The 27,809-nt window shown below is 35.7% G+C and overlaps 1 protein-coding gene and 1 pseudogene across 1 annotated transcript in view; one reads left to right on the top strand and one right to left on the bottom strand.

Moving 5' to 3' along the window:
• The window catches only part of MSH4 (mutS homolog 4), a 77,530-nt gene that overhangs the window by 12,300 nt on the left and 37,421 nt on the right, over positions 1–27,809 (bottom strand). Inside the window, 9 exon segments of the mRNA XM_055341005.1 lie at positions 5,052–5,180; positions 6,422–6,540; positions 9,770–9,970; positions 12,118–12,242; positions 13,544–13,647; positions 14,640–14,776; positions 16,765–16,934; positions 18,103–18,167; positions 22,456–22,530. Of these exon segments, the coding sequence (XP_055196980.1) occupies positions 5,052–5,180; positions 6,422–6,540; positions 9,770–9,970; positions 12,118–12,242; positions 13,544–13,647; positions 14,640–14,776; positions 16,765–16,934; positions 18,103–18,167; positions 22,456–22,530 (1,125 nt within the window).
• LOC129519261 (endoplasmic reticulum membrane-associated RNA degradation protein-like) lies at positions 212–3,431 on the top strand (annotated as a pseudogene).

The raw sequence follows: 27,809 nt of genomic DNA, 5'->3' as shown, positions 1-27,809 counted from the left end.
TCTGGGATTTATATAGGATCAGGCCAGGGTCTGCATTACAGAGAAAGCCTGAGGCTGCTGGACCCTGTGTGTAAAGCTGGTCCACTCACATTTGTTATCTCTGACCAAGGGGCAGTTTGAAATTCAATATACACCATGGCTGTAGTGGAAAGCTTTTGCAGAATTATTTCTTGAAATATTTGATGCTTTGGAAAGTCTTCAATCTCCTGCTATTTCTCTTAGCTTAATGAAACTGACAGCGTGTTGAGAACAGGCTTTGGGTGATATATTTTTTCTGAATGGCAAGGAATGCCCCTTTCTTTTATTTACTACTTTTTTGAGAGAGAGAGAGAGAGAGCGCGCGCATGCCATGGGGGAGGGGGCACAGTAGCAGCAGAGGAGAAGGGAGAGAATTCCAAGCAGCAGACTCCCCGCTGAGTGAGGAGCCCCATGCAGGGCTCTATTCCAGGACCCTGAGATCAGACCTGAGCCAAAATCACGTCAGATGCTCAAGTGACTGAGCCACTCAGGTACTCCAGGGATGCCCCTTTCTTCTTTTAAGAGATCTGTTTGCATCTAAGCAGCTTGCTCGGGTCTTCGGGCAGTCTGCGGTGGAAAAGTCTTCATTGGATCTCTATGTGGACTCAACCTACGTAACATCTTATGGCATGGGTTTGCATCCCATCAAGAAATCCCTTCGAACTACTGTTCAGTGATGATACTGTTGACAGTGGGATTGGGTCAGCTGAAGAGTTACTTGCAACAAACTAAATTTCCATTGGCATACCGACCTTTCATAGCTCTTACAAACCTTTTGGCTATTTTGCCTGACGTTACTTCTGAGGTACTTTCAATGTTAAAAGAAGTGATGAAGAAATACACTCTTATATTTAAAATCATATTGCCATACTGAGAAGTTGCATTAATCAAGCCAAGTCACACAGGTTTGCCGACGGTGCATGTTGTTATTGACACAGCTAGAGATGGGACTTAGGAGAGTTTTTGCCATTAACAAATGTCCACAAGACTTCTGACTGCTGAGTCAACAGCTCTTTATACCACCTGTGAGGAAATATTGGCAAAACACTTGAATGATGGTAAAAATCAATCAAATTCTTCTTTTCCTTGGAGAGCCTGCAATGGAATTTCTTTGGGATTTCCTGAACCATTGAGGAGGGTCCCCATAGAAGAGATCATTTAAGCCATGGGAAAATCAACTTACCCAAATTTCCAAAAGAAGCAATAAATCAATTGCTTGCATTTTCCATTGTACTTTTACTCAGATTCATTGACGAAGATCTATTAACAATGTTTAAGGAAAAAGCAGTGATAAAACAATTGGTTTTGCAGAAAACTACAGTGGTCTCTTCCATCCAGTTTCTTAGCTTAAAAAACATGCTGAGGGACGCCTGGGTGGCTCAGCAGTGTAGCGTCTGTCTTCAGTACAGGGCGTGATCCTGGAGTCCCAGGATCGGGTCCCGCGTTGGACTCCCTGCATGGAGCCTGCTTTTTCTTCTGCCTATGTCTCTGCCTCTCTCTGTCTTCTGTGTCTCTCATGAATAAATAAATAAAATCTTTGAAAAAAAAAAACAAAAACATGCTTATCTGTGAGAAGGCATCATTAGAGAGTTTGGCCCCTCCTGCCTTTGCCTGAAGAAGCTGAGGAAGCAACCAAATTAGAAAGTAATTCTGAAACAAATGCCTGTGGCTCTTTAATTACAAATATCATGTATGAGCTGTATCACCATATGAGAATCATTGTGTTGTTAGTGACCTGGACAGTCTTCCCGCTGAGAAGTGGCCCCAGGTGATCTGCCAATTCTGTGGCACCCCCGTCCCAACTTTGTTCTGTCTCAGAACCATTCTCCAAGTTCTCACTGGGCTTCAAAACATCAGCACACACTGCACCCACATGTGCAGCCAGCTTGCTGCCTCTGTGGAGCGGAGACACCAGCAGTGGGTAGAAAGGGGGTTGTGCTCCAGGCAAAGGAAGTAGTAATAAGCTTCTGTCTCCTGTGCTTTACCCAATTTTATTGTTGATTGCACTGGAATTGGTCAACATTCATGTAGTTCATGGAAAAAATACTTATGGGTATCAAATTCTTAAAGCTCTTACATTACAGGGAGAATGTGATAGCTTATACCAGACAGCAGAAGAACAAGTGGAACAAAACTATCAATCTTACATGTACAGCCTCTTTAAAATCTGACTTTTACTGAGAAGAAACAAATGTGAATATATTTAGTCAAGAAATCCACAAGTATGGGATGTCTGGGTGGCTCAGTGGCTGAGTGTATGCCTTTGGCTCAGGGAGTGATCCCAGGGTCCTGGGATGGATTTCCGTATCAGGCTCCTCTCAGGGAGCCCGCTTCTCCCTCTGCCTGTGTCTCTCTCTGCCTCTCTCTGTGTGTCTCTCATGAATAAATAAATAAAATCTCAAAAAAAAAAAAAAGGAATCCACAAATAAGGGAGTCTTATGAAAATACTTAATAAGTCAAGATGCTTTTGGCTATATCCAAAACCGAAGCCCAAATAGGCTTTACCAACAAGGAAATTAAAAGTCCAAAGGCTGGGTGGATTCCAAGGTCTGACTGATGAGAGATGAAGTTCCATCTCTTTGTGGCCTTCTCACATGCTGTTCCTGAGTTTGTATGAACCTCAGGGTGGGTTCCCTCCTGGAATCAACTGGCCACAGAAGTTTGATCCCTCCATTATTATATAGTGTCCATAGGAGGGGGAACTTTTCACCCAGATGTCACCCAAAAAACTCTTGAAAACTGTCACTGTGGTCAAGACCCTGCCTCCTGTACTCACTCACTAGCCAAGCTGGGTAGGCATCCACTCCTGAGCCATCACTGGGGCACAGAGAGCTTGGGCCAATCTGGCCTCATCCCTGGAGCTGAGAATAAGCTTGGGTGATCTAGATCCCATGGGATAGAGTTGAGAAGAAGCAGCTCCTGGAAGGTATGGTGGGTCGAAAGGTACCAGGCAGCAGGATTGCTGGTCAGTGGGTAGTCAGGAAAGCAGGAGACCGGGCATGTGTCTGGGTATGGAGGGTTATGTACAGGAGCAAGGAGAACTGGGGGAGTAAGGGTCAGGGGTGCAGCTGCCCCAGTCCAGCTCGGAGAGCCAAAGTCTGAGATTCTCAAGAGTTCACTGGTCCCCTGGAATTGTCTGGAACATCTGGAAATCCTCTGCTGTCTCAGGTGGCAGCAGCAAAGCCAACAGCTCTCAGGATCCCCTTTGAGGCTGTCCTGGACCCCAGGTCTGTCTATGCACTAGGCCTCACACAGTGAATCATGGCCTCTTCCCTACCTTCCAAACCTCCCTGGCAGGTTTTAGCCCACAGCCCTCCAAGGAAGGGCATTCATCATGTGTATTTCTGGCTTCTCTGCTGTCAGAGAACAGTACCAAGGAAACCATAAAGGAAAGGGATGGCGCTGTGGGATGACAAATATTCTAGCATGTTCCATCCACTCCTTTGCCAACTCAATAACTACCACCCCCTTTTAAACTAAACTCCTTGGTAAAAACAGAGAACACTGAGCTTCTTTCCCTGTAATGCAGCCTTCTCTCATCCAAGTGTAGACCCCAAATCCCATATGTCATGTTTCTGCTCCTGGGACATGTTCTTTTACAGTGTCTCCACTGGACTCTAATTTAAATGATTTATAGGATTAACTCTCTTAACCCTCCTTATGTTGGAGCTATAATGGAACAGAGGAAATAAAAATGGATACTTACCAAGCAATCTGCTTTACTCTGTCTACCAGTTCAAATACAAATCTCATTCAGAAACCCTTACAGATAAACTCAAAATACTGCATGACAAAATGTCCAGTACTCTGTAGTCCAGTCAGGTTGACATACAAAATTAACCACTGCATATACTAATTAGCTCTTAACCCTAACAAGTAATACATGTATCTTATTTCTATGAGAAATTCTGATCGACTGACATAGATTCAGTATTTTACAAAGACTAATGTTATCTCAACATTACTTTTGATTTATCATGTATCTTTCAAGTATAAGTAAGATTTTTCTCATTCTCTATAATAAATCATTATGGACTGTCATTTAATGTGAAGATCATCATCTGAGGGATATTTCAAGGTACTTCAAATATGGAAAAAATATTTTTAAGTTTTTTCATACCTGTATATATTTTGAGTGATCTTCTAAAAAGATATTTAGCTTAATAAAATAGAGCAAAAATCATAGTCTGTTTTACTTGATTTGTGAAAGATTTGTTTTCCTTAAAGAAATGAAATCTTAGTTGGATAAGTAAAATAAATTTTCTATAAAGTGACCTCAGATGCCTAGTGTTTCACTTCATGTTGTGACATCACAGTCAATGTTATTATCCATGGAGACAATTATTGAAATGTTTTCATGTTTTGCTCTTTAATTTGATTATATTAAAGCTAAATGATTGGTTTTGAAATTGTTTCTTGATTTCCTCCTTTGTCTACATCATGACTATCATACTAGCTGTTCCTGCTTCCATCAGAAATGAAGTAATAGGGCAGCCCGGGTGGCTCAGCAGTTTAGCGCCGCCTTCAGCCCAGGGCCTGATCCTGGAGACCCGGGATGGAGTCCCACATCAGGCTCCCTGTATGGAGCCTGCTTCTCCTTCAGCCTGTGTCTCTGCCTCTCTCTCTCTCTCTCTCTCTCTCTCTCTCTGTCTCTCATGAATAAATAAAATCTTAAAAAAAAAAGAAATGAAGTAACAAAAATATAAATGCTATGGTATGCTTTTGTTACCTAAAATTGCTTAAAGAGCTATTTGTAGGCGCCTGTAAAATCCAATCATGATAAATATATAAAGGATACATCAAGGGGTGCCTGGGTGGCTCAGTTAGTTGAGCATCAGACTCTTGGTTTCCACTCAGGTCACTGACTCACAGTTGTGAGATCCAGCCCTAAATCATGTCTGCACTCAGCAGGTTATCTGTCTCTTCCTTTGCCCCTCCCCCTGCTCACACATGTGTGAGCTCTCTCACTCTCAAATAAATAAATACTTTTTAAAAAAGGACTCAAAATTAATACACTTAAAAGAGAAGAATACCTTTAAGCTCAGCAGATATTCACAAACAGCATAACAAATGCCAATACCTTCTTCTGTACTGGTACCTCTGCCAAGTTCATCAATTAATATGAGTGATTTGTTATTAGCATTATGTAGAATATATGCTATCTGAAAAATATAATTTTAATATTATTCATTGTAACTAAACAGCTGTCACTACCATTTTTAGAAATGAGGAAAAATCTATTCATACTCTTTATTGGTTCATCCAAAACATTTTTTATAAAGATATCCTGCTGAGTAGAAACTAACGCATTGCTTTTCTTCTAAAAAATCTCATGACTAATAATTTCAACAGAATAGCTGATATGTCCATAAACAGACACACACATATGAGACAACACAGAGTAAATGACCATTATCTAAAATATGCATATTTTAGATACAGTGAAATAAAACTAAGTATGTATTAAATGTTTAAGTAAAGCACAAAAATGGTTATTTTCTTCATAAAATACTCAAAACTATTTCTCAAGTTGCTATTGAGATTGCTATTTAAACAAATAAATTTAAATCCATGCTCAACAAAAACCAAGAATTGACAGAAATGCTCCTTCTCCACTGAAGAGTATTAACCTCTCTCTCAAAAAATATAATTAAACCCACATTACGTACTGACACAATAGTATTTCACAGCCATTTTACCTTTCTATAGGACTAAGCTTTTTGATAGCTATGACCATTTAAAAATACACCTTGAGGATCTAGTATTTTGCTATATTGTCCCACAGATAATACAAACTAAATAATTAAGTAAGAGTCATATACAGTGGCACAAATAATAACTATTCTTTCCCTAGCTACAAAAAGTTATCCAGCTCTACAGTGATCCATTAATTCCCACCTACTGAAGATAGCCCAACAGCTATAATGAATACCTTTAGCCCTTCAAGTCTATTTGATCTTTGCTCAGATCAGAAAAACAGTTATGGAAAGTGAAAATTCTAAAGGAGTGCACAAGAGGATGATTTTTAAAAGCATTCTAACACAGTAATCTTTCATTTTAAAATCAAACCTAAAAGGAACAATAAGATACGATGCAAGATGGTCCCGAACAGGTCATTGTTTTCTGAAAGACTTTTCTATATTCCATACAAGAACATGAAAGCATGGTTTTTTGTTCAACAGCACTAGCTTTTTCTTTAAAACCATATTTTTCGAAGAAATCTTCCCTTCCATTTCCACATAAGACAGAAATTAGAAGCTGTCTTTGACTGCCCTCTGGCTCTTGCAGAGGAATATAAGCACAGCTCCATGTTTTAGTATAAGGATACTTTCTTACATAATAATTGACTATTAGTGGAAGAATTTAACATATGTTTAACATGAGGAAAGTTTGGTTTGGGTACCTCTTTCATTTCCTTCATGAATGTTGATGAATTTGTTTCAATATCATCATCGGTACTGATTCTTGTAAAAATCTGTTCAGCAATTCTAAAGGAAGAATATTCTGCTGGAACATATGATCCTGTAAAATATAAGGTCAATGTAAATTGAAATGCTTTTATAAAATATAAGTACTAATATTTTGTACTTTTCACTAACTCACATTATTTATTAGCCTAGCTACGGATTACATAGTAGAAAGATCACTGGATATAGTTAGACAACATGGCCCAGGCTCTGTCATTTATCGTACATCCTTGGGCAGCAAGTAGACTCTCTCAGTCTCATCTTTCTCACATATAAATGGAAATACTTGCCTTTACTATTAGACAAAGCTATATTCAAAATAGGAAAATTTGAAGGAAATGTTTATGAATCTCAAGTTGATAAAACTGTTACAGAATGATGTATTAGGAAATATCTGTTATTAGACATGTATAGAAATATCCAGAATCAGAACGAAAACAAAACATATTTTTTTTAAAAAAAGGTGAGTCTTCATCCATGAAACTTTTTCTACCTGAGAAGTTATCATGTTAACCAATCAAAAATATTCACCTTTTTTTTTAAGATTTTATTTATTTATTCATGAGACACACAGATACAGAGGGAGGCAGGGACACAGGCAGAGAGAGGAACAAGCAGGCTCCACGCAGGGAGCCCGACGTGCGACTCGATCCCAGGTCCCCAGGATCACCCCTGGGCCAAAGGCAGGCACTAAACCGCTGGGCTACCGGGGCTGCCCAATATTCACCTTTTGAAAGCAAATCAACCTGATTAATGCACTTAACTCTATACAGATTGGGACATAAGAGGCATTCTAAAATCCTAAGAGGATAAAAATATCAAACATATACAACAAAATGGTGAAATAATGGGAGTGAAGAAGCAAAACCCTGATTATTCCAGGATTTAAAACCAAGATAAGGATGAAGAACAGGATCAGTCTCTAAGGAAAAAAGGAATAGCAAGAAAAGAAAGCAAAAGCCACGATAATACTAATAAAAGTAACAATAATAACAATAGTAATTATTGATGATGGCACCTCCAAAAGATCTCTCAAATACAGCTTTCTCACAGGATTTCCAGAAAGATTAAATGGGAAAATAAACGTTAAAGTACCAAGGAGAGGATATAGCATATATAGTATATGTTTGTACCTTCTCCTTAGTTCATTTATATTTACCTCCACCAAAAAGGCTCTTAACATTTTTAAATATAAATTATTATAGAAGCCCCCCCACTGATATTCTGGTCGGCTCCTTCTCTAACAATACATCGCCAGAAGAATCTGTGTGAAAGGCAAATCCAATCACGCCATTCTCTTATTGAAATTTCAAGATCCCTACAGATTTCTGGATAAAGTTTCATCTCTTCAGTGAAGTACCTATGACCCTTCATGATCTGGCTCCTGCGCATGTCTCTGGCTTTATATCCTATCACTCCTCACAGCCACTGTTCGCTCTACAAAGAAATAAAGACTTCTGTGCTTTAGAACACATTCTTACCTCTGCCTAGAAACGATCCTTCTTTCTCATACCCTTCCCTACGGCCACAGTATTTTATATACATTATCTTACTTAATCTTTACAGTAATTCTTAGAATTAGGTACTATTACAATTTTCATTTACAGGAAAACTAAGGAAGCTAGGTAACTTGCCTAAGATCACAGAGCTAGTAACTAGACAAGCTAGGTCTAGTTTCAAAGCCTATATTCTTAATTTCCATGCCTTTCAAATTCTGTTTATTTAAGGTCAGATTATATGAGATACTGTATATACTTTTAGGTATTTTAGAGATTTAAAATGAGTGACAAGAGAATTAGAATAATTTTCTTCTAATAATTCAGGGGCTATTATTAAAAGACATTAAGTTATTCTGTGATGCAGAGAAGATAAGAATTAGGACTAATGAGTAAAAATTATAGGAAGTCAGATTTCAAATCAGTGTAATGAATGCTCTAACAATTAGAGATGTTCAACAATTGCATAGCCCCCCCCCTTTTTTTTAAGAGGCAGGGCTCCTCTTAACTATTCTAATAGAAATAAGATTACCATCACATATGAATTAGATAGTATTATTTAGAAAAGCAAGGAAATTAACTAAGATGTCCTTTTTTTCTTTTGGTCCTTTTCATTCCAATGCAACTATATACCCAATAAAATATTTACTCTTCACCAATTCACCTCTGATTTTCTTTCCCAGTAGTAAGGGTAAATCTGCACTGTATCACCAATATTATTTTTTTAATATTTTATTTATTTGTTAGAGAGAGAGAGAGAGAGAGAGGCAGAGACACAGGCAGAGGGAGAAGCAGGCTCCATGCAGGGAGCCTGACATGGGACTCAATCCCACATCTCCAGGATCAGGCCCTAGGCTGAAGGCGGCGCTAAACCGCTAAGCCGCCGGGGCTGCCCTGTATCACCAATATTATTATTGCTGTATTCCCCTTACAATTTGTTACATTAGGCCAGGTTTTCTCAACCACCGCACTACTAACATCTTGGGATGGATAATCTTTCTTACGTGTGTTGGGGGGAGGGAGGAATGTCTTGTGCATTTTAGGATGTTCAGCAACACTTCCGGACTCTACATTCCCCCCTTAGTTGTGACAACCAAAAATGTCTCAGACTTTGCCAAATTTGGGGGGCAAGAGTGGAGTGGGGGAGGGACCAAACTCATCCCTGGTTAAGAATCACAGTTTTAGGGCAAATCACCTCATTTCCGATTCATAGAGTTCTCAAGGTACCCCAGTTTTCAGAGCTAAACTGTGCCTCTATACCAAGAAATAAATGACAATGTTGAGCCAATGACAGCTTTATATGTGTGAGTATGCACATATAATGTGTTACTGTATCAAGTGCTGTGCCCGAGTTACTGGTAGCCCTTCAATTAAGTAAAAGATGTTTCTTTCCCCAATGTTAAAATTTGGGGAATTAATAACATGGGTTATTAAAAGCAGCCTACTTACTTCACTTCTCATAAGAAAGTTTGGTTTTGAATCAGAAATAATGATATGATTCAGTTTAGTAATAATTGATACAACAGTAATAGTTATAGTAAGGTAGTTTTTGTTTCTGTTACATCTTACAAAAATTTTAGTACAATGCAATCCAAATTGGATGTTGCTTAATCAATACCAAACATTAAAAGTTATGGTCTACAGAACAGACCCTATTATACTTTTAGGTAAGAAAACCTACTCCAAACTGTTTTGGCATTACTTAGGCACCGGAATCTAAAATATTAGGCATAACACATTTCAAGTGGGGAGAAGAACTGCTAAGTATAAAGTAAAGCCATAACTTACCAATCTGGGCCATAATCTGACAAAGAGCAATCTGTTTTAAATATGTGGACTTCCCACTCATATTAGGTCCAGTTATGATCAAAAAATTACTTCCTTCTGTTATATAGGTATTGTTGGCAATAGGTTTTTCAACAGATATTTTTTCAAGAATGGGATGCCATCCCTGCTTGATTGCTAAAGTATCAGTAAATTCTGGCCGAACTAAAAAAAGAAAAAAGGTTTTGTAAGATTAATATATTTAACAGTCTGTGTGGTATATATGTGGGATTTTATTAGGGTCAATTTGGGACAATAACATTATTTTATCCTAAATCCCTCTAGATTATAACTAATGCATTCTATTTTTTTCTTAAAGATTTTATATATTCATGAGAGATACAGAGACATAAATCAAGGGAGTAGCAGGCTCCCCGTGAGAAGCCTGATGCAGGACTCAATCCCAGGACTCCGGGATCATGACCTGAGCCAAAGACAGATGCTCAACCACTAAGCCACCAAGGAGTCCCTGTAACTAATGCATTCTAATCACCATCACAACTTTTTTTTTTAATTATTTATTTATTCATGGGAGACAGAGAGAGAGAGAGAGAGGCAGAAACACAGGCAGAGGGAGAAGCAGGCTCCACGCAAGGAGCCTGACATGGGACTCGATCCCGGGACTCCAGGATCACGCCCTGGGCGGAAGGCAGCCACTCAACCACTGAGCCACCCAGGCATCCCACCATCACAACTTTTATTCACTTCCAGGGAACACTATGGATTTAGTTCTTTGTCATTGTCCTGGGCTCCAAAACAGCAACATTTTCAGCTTTGTATAGATTAAAAAGTGTCAACTAACCATTGATAATACTTTTTTTTTTTTAGAAGAGAGAGTGCAAGATGGGGGGAAGGAGGAGAGGAGGAGAGAGAATATCAAGTAGACTCCCCACTGAGTGCTGAGCCCAACACAGGGCTCAATCTCATAATCCTGAGATCATGACCTGAGCCAAAATCAAAAGTTGGATGCTTAACAACTTGAGCTATTCAGGTGCCCTGATAATATTTTGAAAATAATGCTTAATTTCCAAAACTACAAAATAGGACATTTACTCAATCCCACCTTAAGTATTATTTCAAATTTGGCATAATTAGCTTTTCAAGTGAGGTATGGATATTGAGTAAAACCAAATATGTCCAGACCCTTACAGAAATTTTGTTAAAAGGGATACCCAGATGACAGATAAAACAGACGCAAAATAGTTTGTTAATTTAAAAAACAAATAATGATCAGGTCTCTATGAATTCCTTCCAAGGTAAAGGGAGGAAGATGGCTAGGGACAAGTAAACACTAAAATCCTACATGCCTTTAGAGGAAACACAGGTAACTCAAAAGCATTCATTATAAAAGAGAGGTTCGTTAGAAAAAAATTTTCAATTACTTTAAAAGTATTTTTAAACACCCAAAGTCATTATTTATAGGTTTGAAGTTTCAGGATAATCCCTCACAAATTAAGATGAAGCAACATCAAATACCTTAACAGTCAAGAAAACTATTAAAATAGATGATCCTTAAGGCAAGGTTTTAACCCCGAAGGAGACCTAAAAGACTAGAAACTTTTGGCTTATAAGATACCAATTGAAAAAGTTAACATTTCCATAAGAAATATAAAAATATTTTTAAAAATCTTTGTAAGATCATTATTTCCCATTGACACTGTATTTGAGAAATGCTACTGGAGATTTTAACTAGAAATTTCAATGTTATTAATGACATTGAGTCCACAATTATTCAACCTTAATTATCACATACTAATTTCATAAATTTGCATATAGGAGTATGGTTATTACTGATAAGTTGGATAAGAAATTTCAAGGGGTTAACTTGAAATATTCATTTAACATTAGAATATTACTTAATATTTGTATTCAAGGGTTACAAAAGACTTGGGATACAAAACTATATGATATAATCCCTTACCTTGAGATACTCACATCTCAGAACATTAGAAAAATGTTCATTTTGGAGATTTATTTCTCTCATCTATTAGTTACAGTGCTTCCAATGAGTCTTCAGATTTGAACTTTATCTATTTGGATCATTGTCATTTCCACCAAGAAGGCAGTTTTTCATTCTTTCCTATCTGGGGAACTTTTAAAGTTTCTTGCAGTATTTTCTTTCTCATTTGTTAATTTCTCAGCAAACAATTTTCTGACTTTTATAATAAATTTTAAGGGTAATTTTACTTTTTCTATTCTACATCTTGGTCTAAGACCAAGAAAGTAAAACATTCAGAATTGTTATGTAAAATTGCTTGAATAGAATATAAATTTCAGTATGCAACATATTTATTCCAAAGAAAGTAACTTACCATAGTCAGAAAGAGTGCAGGCATGAGCAAATGACAGTAGCATATCCAGCATTGACACAGTGTCAGATAGTTTATATAAGCAATGAATATGTTCATAAATCTCACTAAGCAGTTTGCACACAATCCTGAAAGCATATGTTTGGAAGTCAGGTAATGCTTTAAAGACTGACATACAATGTAATTGGAACGTAATATCAAATTCATTGCCTAAGGCAAAGTAGCATTCACAGTTCCGTTGCACACTACAGATAAAGTCTATTGCTCTTCTGCCTCATTTTAGAGATGAGGAAATTGAAGTTCCTTGAGTTCACAGCACTTGTAGCCAGAATGCACCTTCTGGTATTTTAACACTACATTTTTGAAGTGACTGCTGTTATTAAATACTAAAAGAAATTAATTTTCATTAATAAAATTATTTTTATAAGTCAAACAAGATCTCCCTATACTTCAAACAGCTTCCAAATGCTAATAATTTTGCGTTTTTTGCAAATGTTAAATTCAACACAAAAGTTACTATTTCGTTTCTCTCTCACACACACATGCATCCTAACAACAGAATTAATTAGGCTTTTATGTGGCAGTTATTATACTGTGACATAATATAAAAGGTTTTCCTTGCAGCCCATGCTGGCTCAGTTGATAGAACATGTGACTCTTGGTCTCAGAGTTCTGAGTACAAGCTCCATACTGGGTGTAGAGATTACTTAAAAATAAAATCTTAAAGGGTGCTTGGGTGGCTCAGCTGGTTAAGTATCTAAGACTCTTGATCTCAACTCAGGTCTTGGTCTTTCCCTTACTAGGAGAAATACGTTCCCCAAACCTACTATATCTCCTAATCTCTGTGGTTCATGCCCTGAAATTGTTTTGAAAGTTCAAAATTTATCTTTATAATCTCAGCTCATCAATTATGAATGATTTTTTTTGCCCCTGCCCATGTATGAAATATGAAATATTTCATATTTCCCGATGTACGGCTACTGTTTCATGAACAGCAAAAGACTGGCAATGGATACACACACACACACACAACACACACACACACACACTCACCTACATACATATGCCATGAGAAGTTGAGTGCTTACGTATCATAAGAAAAGAATAAACTGAATGAAGCCCAAGATAAACCCATGATGTGCCAAATTCAACATCATGGTGGAATGCATACTACAGAACTATCACGTAAATTATGTGTTTTTGTTTTGTTTTTGCAATTAGATTTGCCCTGAATCTTCTGTGAGGCTGAGCGATAACAATCACAGCGAGATTTTTAAAGTTTTAATTGCTCTTCCAGGAAATGTTCTTTCTTTGCTAACATTCATAATTTTACAATTTTCTGCAGTCAGACAAAAAGCCAATTAATGAAATTTATTTCAGTGCCTCAAACTGAACCACTGTAATATTCAAAAACTTCAAATGTGCTTACATATAAGTCATGTGATAGATTTCTCTCAAAGATTCTTGACATCTTTCATTCATTTTAATTAAGTCTGCTGATGTAAAGGTGTAAGAACTTTTCACTTTGGATATCTGCTGGGAAATTAGCAAACAAATGTCAAGATGTATGTACATTCCTATAAAATAAAATGTAAAGATTTTAAACATTATAAGTATTTAGGTTAATTAATTTTTGAGATAAATGATCACAAATAAAATCTCTAATAATGTCTGCAAAAAAGAAAAGATCACGCCTAAAGTTAAAGCACTTAACCTACTGTATTCCACAACTATTTGAATAGGTCTTAAAATAGCTCTGCAGAAATGTCAGACAATACATCTTATTACCAAGTACTATGCATGACAGGTATCAGTAATTTTCACTCCACCTCTGACCTATCTTAGCCCTTGCCCCATATCTGAACCTCACTCAATTTCTAATCCTATTACTATGTCTCAACCCATTCTTTACTTCATCCATCCCCCATTACCTGGTAATACAGTGTGTATTTAAAAACTCAAAAGTTAAATGGTTTGTTTTGTCGAAAAGTACTCCCTGAGAGCAGAGAAAGCAAAATCAGAGTAGGTTAGACTTTCCCAAACTAGTATATCATGGAGACGTTTTGTTAATATGTATTTCGGGAAAAATATTTCCCTGGTCCAAGGGTTTAGCAATATTGGATTTTAAAATGTTAGATTTATTTCATGACTTTTAAACCTTTAGTAGGCAAGTGTGCATTGAGAACTGCCTACAACAGGAGATGGTACAGTATTTTCCAAATTCCTTTTATCAAAAATATCTTTTGATCTTTTTTTTTTAATTTCCCTTTTTTTAGACATACCAAGGTTCCAGAACTGTGGAATGCAATGTTTGATGTTTCTCAAAAAAAAAAAAAAAAAAAAAAAAAAGTTCTACCTCACCCTTAGATTAGTGTAACTGTTAGGTGGTTTGACAGGAGTAGGAGAAGCAATACACAGAACATTCTGAAATCTGGATGTAAAACTCAAGGAATGTCTGAAATATGCAAAATGTAATTCTGCAAAATCAGAAATAATAATTTCCAAACCAAAATTTCAAAATGAACCTTAATAAATTCTGAAGGAAGTTGATTATTTGGTAGGGCTGTACAATCTATAGTCATCTGGATGAAAAATCCTCGAGCAGAGCTAAAACTTGTCCTCAAAGGAAGATTATATTTTTCTGCAAGCTGTGATATCATTCCTAGTGACCAGAAACAAGAAAAACAAAAAGAATTTTAATGAGAAAATTACTATTTTTTAAAAAAATCACTTTTTTTTTACTTTATATATAAACAGGAAGGTCTTGTTAGTATTTTAAACTGTAAAGACTTTTATTTTTTTATTCTTTTTTTGAAGATTTTATTCATTCATTTGAGAGAGTGAGCATGAAAAAGAGATAGCTCAAGCAGGAGTAGAGGGATAAGCAGACTCCCCACCGAGCAGGGAGCCTAACATGGGACATGATCCCAGGACTCTGAGATCATGACCTGAGCTGAAGGCAGACACTTAACCGACTGAGCCACCCAGGTGCCCCAAACTGTAAAGAATTTTAATGTCTAACCTATATAGTGGTCAAGTATTCTTGTAAGAAAAAGATTGGTAGTACAAAGTCAGTCATTTTGACAGGTAGTTTGAAAGTAAAAAAAACTATAAAAATTAAAATAAAAAGCTAAACTAAGACTATTTTATACTCTCTGTATTAGAATATTAGATTTTTTTCATTTGTTATTCATTCAAGTTTTTTGAAAAGAAAATCATATGAATTATTATAATCATTTAGTTCACAATAAGAAATTCTCTCTACATAACATACTTTGCAAAACAAAAAATTCCAAAAAGAAAATGGTGATTCAACAAATACTTAAAAAATCTAAATCTTCCTATCAACTCCAAACTTATCAGAGTTCTAAATTTCTATTTTTAACTTGATGACCATAAATGCTTTGAACATTACTTGTTCAAATTAACATCTTTATTCCTCAAAATAGTTCCTCCAACAATTTTCCTGCTTCTTTCAGCAATACACCACTCTCAGGCTAGAAATTTCAATTAGCACCAATTTCCCTTTACCGTGGCCATAACTATTCAATTATTAGCTCACCATTTCTTCTTTCAACCTCTGTGTTTCTCTCTTCTCATGTACAGGGCTATCACTGAAATGCTTTGTTAACTTCTAATAGTTTAAAATGGTTTCCCTGTCTTCATTGCTCCACTCAGATTCATTCAACCTACCTTGATCAATTTCACTCCATAGAGCAAAAATATCTCTGTGCTTCTTCATTCACTTAGGGAAAAAAACCAAACTCCCAGCCTCCAAAGACTAAATTCTGGTCACTAGTCTCATTTCTGATCTTACTTCTTATAATAGGGAATGATGCCCTATTCCATCCTTCTAACCAGTTTCCTTCCTATGCCTTGAGGTTTCCTTAGCCTTTGTGATTCAGTTTGTACCACTGCCAATAGGTAAAATTCCTTTCTTGGCTATCCAATCTTCTAGAAACATTTCCATCCTCTATGCTTCCACACCCAATCACTCTCTGACCTCTCTAACATGTTACATTTTTCATCATATATCTTATGCCCGTGTGATATTTCATCAATTATGTGACTGATATATGCACCTATCTATACATATAAACTCACAAACATACGTGCACATGCATGTGTGTTTCTTTCTTATCTTCCCTACCATAACATAAGCTCCAGGAAGACAGGCATTTTGTCTTGTTCACTATATATTCCCTAGTACCTGAAACATTGTCTAAATTTACAAGAAACTCCATAAATTTGTTAAATGAATTACTGTACTTGCTCAAATGCTACACACCTCTTTCTCTGAAACCACTTAATGATGATAGTCTGCATTTTTCAACTAATTTATACACAATGTTATATGAAGGTAAACAAATATCTCCTGGTCTTCAGGTAGCTATAGGTTTGAAGAAGCTCTATATTTAAGTTTGGAGAAAAGAACAGACATATTATGATGGAGATACTTATTTTTAAAATAATATTTTAATATATTTTAAATGACAGTAAGTGTTACCTTATCTGTTTTGATAATAAAAATTTAATTAAAACAAGCATGGCTAGTTATCACCAGCAGAAAAGCACAATATGTTCTAAAAAGGTTTGATTTCTAAAATTAAAAAAAAAAAACAGAAAAATAGGCTGAAGTAATTAAATCACCTGCTATGTCATCTACAATCTCTGTATATGTTCTTCTAGCTATGTCAAGAAATTCATTGATGTTGGATCTCACTGCATAGCACTTCTGAGTCCTCATGTTTAGGCATCCTTTCATGTATCTTGTGTCATCATTAATTACTGTTTTAATCTTTTCAAGTATGATTCCAAACCTAAAAAAGAACATTATAGGCAATAAAGCAAGCAATCATTTTAATTCACAATCTGAGTCACAGTTAATGATATATTTTCTTGGAATAATATAATTTTAAATATAACAACATATTTTCTTGAAATCTGAGTATTATTTTGAAAATGAATACTTCAGTTATATATATTTTACGTAAGTTAGAACCATGACTATGTCAATTTTAAAATATTTTGCCTAAAGTAACATGAAGCCACCAAGAACAATTCTATAAACTGCTAATAAAAAGATGTCCCAAATTATACCCTCTGACTCTGTGTCTATGAGTATAAAATAAATTCCTAAAGAACTATTATAAAAATTCTGGCTTCATGTTCATTGACTCAATCAACATTTACTTATACCATGTATGATCACTATTGTAAGTGTTCAGATTCAAAGAAAGATTAAATGTATGGTCCTTGCCTCAGGTGGAGCCAGACAGACTAAACACATATTGTAAGACAGTGTAACAGAAACTTCACAATAATCCGTAATTAAGTGCAGTGATCATGCAAATCAAAATCTGGTAACATCTATTTTCCTAAACTTCTGTTTTATTCTGTTCTGTATTTTATTTGTAATTCTATTTTATTATTAACCTCAATTTGTGGCTCACAAAAGATGTGAATCCTGAATCAATAAAATAACAGTTCTTAAGTATCACAAGTCTTTTTGGTCAAAAAGGTGCCATTGCTAAAAACAATATTAAAATTAAACTGTATTTAGATCTCTTATTCAATATTTCTACCTACTATTTTTTGTTACATCAGGCCTTTTATGATTTACAAAAGAGAAATATGTACTTTTATACTTGCCTGTCTTTCCATGGGGAATGGCTAAAAAAAGAAATATTAAAATTGCATATTTCAATTTTTAATACTATTCTAAATAGTATTATTTGTGCCTAATAACAAATACTCAATGTGCTGTTACCCTATTTATGGGTATTTATAAGATGTAATGTATAATTAGGACTTTGATGAATAGTTTAAAGGTTGTTAACCAGAGTTCAAGTAATTGTTCTATTACTTGAGGGTTAAGGGTTCTATTGTTCTATTACTTGAGGGTTAAGGGTCCTTAAAATCATTTATGATCAGGAAGAAAGGAATAATTTGCATGGGTATTTTTATTAACAGTTGAGGGACAAAGACCTTTTATCTTCCAAGGAACCACAGTAAGCTCTTAATAAAGGTGTGTTGTAGTTCTTCAGAGCAATCTGTGAAAAAATAAAGACAGTTAAAAATAATAAATTATATTACTACTTAAACACGGCATTTTACATTTAATACTTTACAGTTTACCAAGGGTTTTCTTGCTTCATCTTCTCATTTGTATACTCATAAAAGATATTTTAGGTATGTAGGTAGGGCAAATGGTACCTTTCCCATTTTCCAGATAAAGAGCTAATAAAGGGCTCTTCTATCCATTGCTTTACTATTATGGCTTTTTCTTATTTCTCAACTAATTCTTAGCATTCAACTACTTATTAGAGGTAGGTATTTAAATAGCTATCGTTGTACATTTAGAGTACTCTACATGTAATTCCAAAACTTGAGTTTTAAATATACATGAAACTAAAAAAAGTACTTTGCATATTTACAAATAGACCAATTTCTTTCTCCATTCTTACATGGTAAAAGTAGAGGTTTAATTTTGCTTAATGGGAACTACGAGTGGTTACTATTTAAATAAATAGAAACACGAGGAAAACACATTTAACCTTTTTAAAATTAAAAAAAAATTTTCATTTAAGTCAATTAGCATTCAGTGTATTATTAGTTTCAGAGGTAGGGCTTAGTGATTCATCAGTTGCATATAACTCCCGGTGCTCTCATTACATCATGTGCCCTCCTAATGTCCCTTTCCCCTACCCACCTCCCCCCAGCAACGTTCAGTTTGTGTCCTATAGTTAAGAGTCTCTTATGGTTCGCCTCCCTTTTTTATTTCATCTTATTTTATTTTTCCTTCCTTTCCCCATGTTCATCTGTTTCTTAAATTCTACATACTAGTGAAATCATATATTTGTCCCTCTGACATTTCACTTACTGCAATACCCTTTAATTCTAGCCACATCATTACAAATAGCAAGATTTCATTCTTCACCATGGCTGAGTAATATTCCATTGTATGTATGTATATGTGTGTGTGTATATATATATGCATATATATATATATATACACACATTGTGGACATTGTTGCTATAAATATTGGGGTCCATGTGTCCCTTCGAATCACTATATTTGTATTCTTTAGATAAATACCTAGTAGTGCAATTGCTGGGTCATAGGGTAGCTCTATTTTTAACTTTCTGAGGAATCTTCATACTGTTTTCCAGACTGGCTATACCAGTTTGCATTCCCACCATCAGTGTAAGAAGGTTCTTCTTTCTCTGCATTCTCACCAACATTTGTTGTTTCCTGACTTGTTAAGGTATTTTATTGTGGTTTTGATTTGTATCTCCTTGATGCCAAGTATGTGAAGCATTTTTTCATGTGCTTTTGGGCTACGTGCTTGTCTTCTTCGAAGAAATGTCTATTCATGTCTTCTGCCCATTTCTTGACTGGATTATTCAGTTTTTGGCTGTTGAGTTTGATAAGTTCTTTATAGATTTTGGACGCTAGCCCTTTATTTGATATGTCATTTGCAAATATCTTCTCCCATCCCACAGGCTGCCTTTTAGTTTTGTTGACTGTTTCCTTTGCTATGCAGAAGCTTTTTTTTATTTTTTTAATTTTTATTTATTTATGATAGTCACACAGAATGAGAGAGAGAGAGGCAGAGACATAGGCAGAGGGAGAAAGCAGGCTCCATGCACTGGGAGCCCGACGTGGGATTCGATCCCAGGTCTCCAGGATCGCGCCCTGGGCCAAAGGCAGGTGCTAAACCGCTGCGCCACCCAGGGATCCCAAAGCCTTTTTTTTTTTTTAATAAGATTTTATTTATTTTTTCATGAGAGACACAAACACACACACACACACACAGAGAGAGAGAGGCAGAAACACAGGCAGAGGGAGAAGCAGGTTCCACACAGGGAACCTGATGTGGGACTCAATCCTGGGACTCCAGGATCATGCCCTGGGCCGAAGGCGCTAAACTGCTGAGCCACCCAGGGATCCCCAGAAGCTTTTTATCTTGAAGTCCCAGTAGTTCATTTTTGCCTTTGTTTCCCTTGTCTTTGGAGATCTGTCTAGCAAGAAGTTGCTGCCGCTGAGGTCAAAGATGTCACTGCCTGTGTTCTCTTCTAGGATTTTAATGGATTCCTGTCTCACATTTAGGTCTTTCATCCATTTTTAGTTGTTTTTATCACTACATTTTCCTTTTCTCCCCTACTTAATACTACATCACAAGCATTAGAAACTCTTAATAGCATAAATTTTTATTAAGTCATAGTATTTCACCATCTAGAAAACAGTCTCTTCCCCCAGTTATTAGAGTTCTGTGCTACTTATAATTTCTTACTAATATAAATAATGCTGCAATGACCATAATTAAGCATAAATCCTGGTCAGTATTTCTTAAAAGTTCTTTTTGGACAGATTTCTAGTAGTATAACTGCATTAAAAGATAGATGTTATAAAACTTCCCCATGAAGTATGTGCAATTTGTACTCCTACCAGCTGCCTATGAAGTTGTCTGTCTCACTGTTCTCTCATTAGCAGTAAGTTGCATCCGTTAAAGGAAAAAAATCTTTTTCTTTAATATATAAAAAAATGACTTTAATTTGTATTTCTTTGATTAATAGTAAGGCTGAACATTTTTGGTATTATTTATTAACCCCCTTGATTTCCATTTTGGGGGTATTTTCCATATTTCTATTGGTATCCCAGTACTCTCTTACGAAATTTCATGAGTTTTATGACAGAAATTAATATTTTATCTGTCAAATGTAATAAATTTTTCCTTTCTTTGGCTTTTACTTTGCTTCGGACATATCAAAGCTTGAAATTTGTGTTTTATCAAATCTATCAATTTGGGGGGATGATTTATTATTATACCTCTTTCATTCTAAGAAAGATGACTTTTTAATTTTTATTTATTTATTTTTTTAAAGATATTTATTCATGAGAAACAGAGAGAGATGGATAGACACAGGCAGAGGAAGAAGCAGGCTCCATGCAGGGAGCCTGATGTGGGACTCGATCCCGGGACTCCAGGATCACGCCCTGGCCTGAAGACGGCGCTAAACTGCTAAGCCACCCAGGCTGCCCAGAAGACATTTTTTAAATCTTTTGCCAAAATTACTTTATTAGAATGAACTCTGTAACAAAATTCTTCCAAAAAAGTAATGAAAGTAACAAAATACTTTTTCCTTTAAAAAAGCAGTTCTTCCTCGTCACCTTAATTTTTAAAAATATTTTGGACAGGGGTTCCAGGCTAGCTCAGTCAGTAGAGCATGAGACTCTTGATCTCAGGGTTGTGAGTTGGAGCCCCATTTGGGTGTAGAGATTACTTAAATAAATATATATAAAAAAAGTTTTGCATAGTATAGTATTTAAAAATAGATGAGAAAATTACATCAGAGATATTTCAGGTAAGAGTCATCAATGAATATTTAAATCATTGAGTGAAAGTTTAATGGATACTGACATAGTCTAAGTATCACTCCACAGATTACAGTGAAGAATATGATCAAAGTTAGTATCACCAGAATGAAGAATGACATCATGTGCCTCCTGATGTGATGTACTGAAAAAGATACAACACTGCTCATTGAGTATTACTGCCAAATATGTAAGCTGAACTTAATCATGAGAAAATAATCATACAAATTGAGGAATACTCTATAAAACAACAGATACTCTTCAAGATGTTAATATCATGAAAGACAAAGAAAGGATAAGAAACTTCCAAGTTGAAAAGAGGTATAAAAAAATGACAGTAAGGGCACCTGGGTGGCTCAGTCAGTTAAGTCTGCCTTCGCTCAAGTCTGATCCCAGAGTTCTGGGACTGAGCCCCACATAAGGCTCCCTGCTCAGTGGGGAGTCTGCTTCTTCCTCTCCCTTTACCCCTCCCCCTGCTCATGCTCTCTCTCTTCCTCATTCTCCCTCTCTCAAATAAATAAATTATTCTTTAAAAATGACCTTAAATATAATGCATGGTCCTGGACTTGACCCTGTATCAAGAAAAAATCCATAAAAAACATTATTAAAACAATTAGAAAATTTTGAATATGGACTACACATAATATAATAGTATTGGGTCAATGTTAAATACCCTAAATTTTTAAATAATTATGGTTATATAACAGAATATCATTATTCTTAGGAGATATACACTTTAGTATTCAGGTATTACAATTTTTAAATATTTAATAAGAATAATAATAATAAGGACATAATATGTAGTGTGTGCTGTGTGTATGGAGAAAATCTGGGAATTCATTATACTATTCTTGTAACTTTATCTAAATTTGAAATTTTACAAATTTTTGAATTTGAAACAAAAAGTTTTTTAAAAATTGACATTAGTCATATTTTATACAGTATACACCCACATAGCTTACCTTTAGAGGATCCACAAGTTCCAAGGTATGTTTTAGGTATATTAAATTTGTTATCTTTGATTCAGCTGCATTAACCTATTAAGATAAAGAGCCAAATGTGGACAGCATAAATCTATGAGAATACATTTTCCTCCTGAACACTCTACACTTATCATATTCATACTTTTATATATTAACCTAGCCAGTATGCCACCCTATACAATAGTTACAATTACTGACCCATTATTAATAAGCCTAGTGTACTAGTTTCCTGAAAGTCTGACAATGAGGTTCATCTCATTGTGTCCAAATTCCATTTCTACTTCAGTTCCTCAGGTCCAGCTTAAACTATAGTAGTGATAGGAGATACAGTTCAATCCTGAGCAGTACCAAGACTAACTGAAAAAAGTAAAAAGGGTATTTGTGAAAGATGATATTCAAAAAGCTGAATCTGACTTTTCCAGGTAGTTACAAAATGCCTCATTGGCTCCTGTTTGTGCATGGAAAACCATTTTCATAATTCAAGTTATCCAAATTAATTATAATTTTTCAAAACAGAGCAACATCAACACTCAAAATTTTATAAATAAACTTTTAAAAATCAAATTGTACTATCTCTAGAAACAAACAATGGAATTAAACCTTGGGAAATGAAGAATGTTTTGTGAGTGGACAAATATACCAATACTTATTGATAAGGAGTTTTAGAATAGTACATTAGGATATAATGTACTTGATAAAGTGCTCTTTCTTTTTGAAATCGCCTACCTACATTCCTATTGCACAATACCTGGACTAACAGTATGAGCCCATTTAGAAGAAATACCAAAATAAATGTTGTCAGCCCCAAACAAGTTACTCTGCAGACTCTCTTAAAATGGATCTCTGAAACTGGAACATTAAAATTAAATAATATTCACCAAACAGAAGACAATTATCATCCCTATTACTGAAGGAGAATATTTTTTTTAAATACCAATTTACCCTTGAAGAAGAACAAGGTAGAAAGACTAACTCTAATGAATATTGGTATCAATACATGATAAAGTTAGAGTAATTAAGAAACTGTGGTATTAGCACAAGGACAGACAAAACAACCAATGGAACAGAATAAAGAGTCTAGAAACAGACCCAAACATATGATTTAATCCAAGCATTTGATTTATAACAAAGATTGACTATAGAGTAATGAGGAAAGGACAGTTTTTTCTATAAATGGTGCCAATAAGATTATGAATCTATACAAAAAAAAAAAAAAAGGAAATGTGGCCCCTTCCTCACAGCACATACAAATATCAATTCCAGATGGATTACAGATCTAAATACAAGAAATAAAACAATAAAATATATCTGGAATATAACAAAAAAGAGTATCTTCAATAGCTGGAGTGTTCTAACAAACTTTTATAAATTTGATAATTAATGATCTGACATACATTAACCACAGGACCAAACTAATGCCCAAAGTCATTTATATCTCCCCCATGGTTTGGCTTTTGTGGATACACAATTTATCATATTACAAACCCTGCAACCACAAACTCCAATATCTGTGTTTTGCTTCCTACCTAGTAGGGGACATTCCCACTTAATAACTACTCACTACTGTAGTAATAAAGACTTTTGTGATGTTTTCCCCTCATTCCTTCTAGCTCCTGACCATGTGACCCTTTATGGCATGATCTCTCCTCTCAGAAATTTTAAGTAATAAAAATTCTTTTAATGGCATCAGCATCTCCATGTCATCACTTAATCATCTCCATAAATTAAAATCCTATGGGTACAATCAAGACATTGGGGTAGGTAAAGACTTCTTATGCAAGATACAACAACCACTATAAAGGGAAAAACATAAACTAGACTAGATTTAAATTAAGAACTTCTAGTAAGTCAGACAGAGGAAGATAACGAAGATCTTACTTATATGTAGAATCTAAAAACAAATAAAAAACCAAGCTCATACATACAGAGAACAGAATGGGGGCTGCCAGAGGCAGGGGTAGGGAGTGGGTAAAATGGAGAAAGGAAGTTAGACGTTCAGTTATAAAATAAGTAAGTCATGAGGATGTAATGGAAAACATGGTGAATACAGTTAATAATATTGTATTGCATATTTGAAAGTTGCTAAGAGAGTAGATCTTAAAAGTCCTCATCACAAGGAAAAAAAGTTTATGCATATAAGACGAATGTTAACTAGACTTACTGTGGTGATCATTTTGCAATACATACAGATACCAAATAATAATTAAAAAAAGAAATTCTATCCACCAAAAGGCACCCCTGACCCAGAACAGGTTCTCTAAAAGCCAACTCTGAGAAATTAGAATTTGAGGACAAATAACTCATTGGAAAAGTAATAAGTACAGGTAAAATAAGGAAGGAAGGGCACCAATACAGGATACTGCATGGTACTGTGGCTCATTCCTGCTGAAGACCTCCAAGAGATGGTATTGAGTAAGCTTGAGAAGCTATCTCCAGAGGTAAAGAAAATGGTGTCTTTATTAACCAAGTCCTGCTTGGTATTAGTTAAGACCCACTGCTGGGCAGTCACTTCCTGATTACCCTCCAGTTTCTCATATGGCTAGAGAAGTCCTCAGGCAGAGTTCCGGCTGCTTGCCATAAGAAGCCTTCCCTGTATGAAACTGAATGCCGAAGGGATGTGGGTGGAACAGCAACAGCATCTACTCCCAATACTGAGTAAAAAAGTCAACTACAAAGTGGGAAAAGAGGTGTGCAACACAGAGAACCAACAAAGGAGTCATAAAAAGCTCTACAAACCAAACAAGAAGACAACCCAATAGAAAAATGGGCAAGAAAATGAAGCTTTCACAAAAGAAGGTATTCTTAATATACATATGAAAGGTTTCCCAACTCATTAACAGAAAAATGCAAATTAAGACCACAATGAAGTACCACTAGCTACCAAAAGCCATGGCTAAAATTTTAAAAATAATATTAGGTTTGGCAGAAGAGTAACGGGAATTCCCATACACTGCAGGGAGCCTGATGTGGGACTCGATTCCTGACCCTGGGATCACAACCTGGGCCACCCAGGCGTCCCCCTGGATAACATTTTAATTAAACCTTGAGAGACCCTATGCAGAGAGTCAAACTAGAAAGTTCATAGACTCCTGACTTTTCAGAACTGTGAGATAAATGAATACGTGCAGGTTTGTTGTTGTTGTTGGTAAGATTTTATTTGTTTATTCATGAGAGGCAGAGACATAGGCAGAGGGAGAGGCAGGCAGGGAGCCCAATGCAAGACTTGATCCCAGGACTCTGGAATCACGCCCTGAGCCAAAGGCAGACATTCAACCACTGAGCCACCCAGGCGTCCTAGCACGTGCAGTTTTAAACTGCTATGGTTGTGGTAAAATTTGTTATGCAGCAATAGACAACTAACAGAATCTCTTTGCAACTTGCTTCTTCAAAGCCAACAAGAGAGAGAGTCTCTCCATGAGAACTGGGAGACAATTCTCTATGGCCTTTCGCATTTTTGCACATCTTCTGAGCAGAGGCACCGATTGTCTTTGTTCTGGATAGTCTCTTCAAAGACATTTGTATGGTGAATAGCCTTGAAAGATACAGTGTTTCCTAGAGCAAAGCTTGAGTATGCTTACAGTCTTGGATGATTAGGATGGTATCTCCCTTTAGAACAGCAGGCAAACATAATTATTGTCTAGTATAAAAGATTCAAGTTCCCTAGGTTCTGCAATTCTCTCCTGCAACACGCTGCATGTGCAGGTTTCACCTGGCCCTCTTCACATCACTCTGTAGGAAATGGAGTTTGGGGAATCAGTCTAAGAAAATGTGAATACTCTAGCTACTGCTTGTTCTAAATACTAAAGTCCTTTTTCTTGAATCCGGAGTTTTATGTCTTCAGTCAGCATCTATGAAATTGGCAGGCTAACTTGTTAGCTTCAAGTAGGGTAATGAGATCCCTTGGAGTTTCTTGTAATACTAAGCTGTAATTGCTTTTTTTTTTTTTTACCCAAATCTCACATTGGATTATAAATTCTTTTGGATTAGAGACTTACTTCTTATATCCCTACCACTGTTGCAATGCTTAGTAAAATAACTTGTTAAATGAATTAAAGAAAAAGCCATGTATTAGATACTCTATATGGCAGTCTGAAATCAATGCGGAAAAAATTACAAGTTATTAAAAATAAAGCAAAGGGGGGCAACCTGGGTGGGTTGGTCGGTTGAGGGACCAACTCTTGGTTTTGGTTCAGGTCATGATCTCCTGACCCATGAGATCAATCAAGCCCCATGGTGGACTCCGTGCTCAGCAGGTGGTCATCTGCTTAAAGATTTTCTCCCCTGCCCATCCCTACTCACACACATGCTCCCTCCCTTTCTCTCCCCCTCTCAAAAAAAAAAAAAATAAATCTTAAAAATAATAATAAAGCAGAGAAATTTGGGCAAGAACTTAGAAAAACTTGCTTTTAAAAAAAAGGTTTAAATAAGTCTTTTTTTTTTTAATTAAGTAAGCTCTACACCCAATATGGGGCTTGAACTCACAGCCCTGAGATCAAGAGTGGTGAGCTCTGACTGAGCCAGCCAGCTGCAGCAGAAAAAACAGTTTAATATCAACATTTTCAAATGTTAGAGGAAGTATTTTGAATGTTTATAATGGAAAACAAAGCATTCTTTGTGTAATATATTAAAAGTAAGGTTATAAATATTATATAGAAAGAAAATACATTCGGTTAATCAAAATAAGAAATTTAAGTTTTATTCTCAGAGAGTATTTATGATCTAGAAAACACCATTTTCTAAAATCAACATTCTTAAGTAGAAAGTATAAGAACTCATCTTAGGCAAACAATTCCTTACTGGAAAATTTTCAGAGAAAATTTAGTTCATTTAGAAGTTTAAGATAATCATATAATTCAGCCAACAGAACATTTAGTTCATTCACAATTTTTAGAAAATCACGCAATTTAACCAGCACAAGTCTGAACTAAGTTAGCAAATATTGTGTTTAATTAAGAGATATATGTTTATATCAAATGAGGAAAGAGCCTAATTTAAAGTATATCTCCAGATGGTTAAGAAAACAGCAACTAAGAAACAGTATAGGGAATTCTGAAATTCATGAATCATGTATGAAGTCAATATATTGCTTATGGTTCCTCAAAAGTTAGTAAATCTGAAAAGTATTTTAAAAGCCTCCACAAAAGACAGATGTGCTAACTAGGAAAGTATTTACAGCTATGACTAGTCCCTCCAAAACTAAAAAGGAACGGAAGTAACAGACTATTAGCTATGGGTCGGTTATGACTGATCCTTATGGAACTAGCTATCTACTGCTTTATCTGGACAGGAAAAAAAGATTCCAGATTCTCAGCTTAGATAATTACCTTAAACTG

Source organism: Nyctereutes procyonoides, unplaced genomic scaffold (assembly GCF_905146905.1).
Source record: "Nyctereutes procyonoides isolate TBG_1078 unplaced genomic scaffold, NYPRO_anot_genome, whole genome shotgun sequence".
NCBI lineage: Eukaryota > Metazoa > Chordata > Mammalia > Carnivora > Canidae > Nyctereutes > Nyctereutes procyonoides.
The sequence above is the reverse complement of the archived record's forward strand: the minus strand, read 5'-3'. Positions and strand labels throughout refer to the sequence as shown.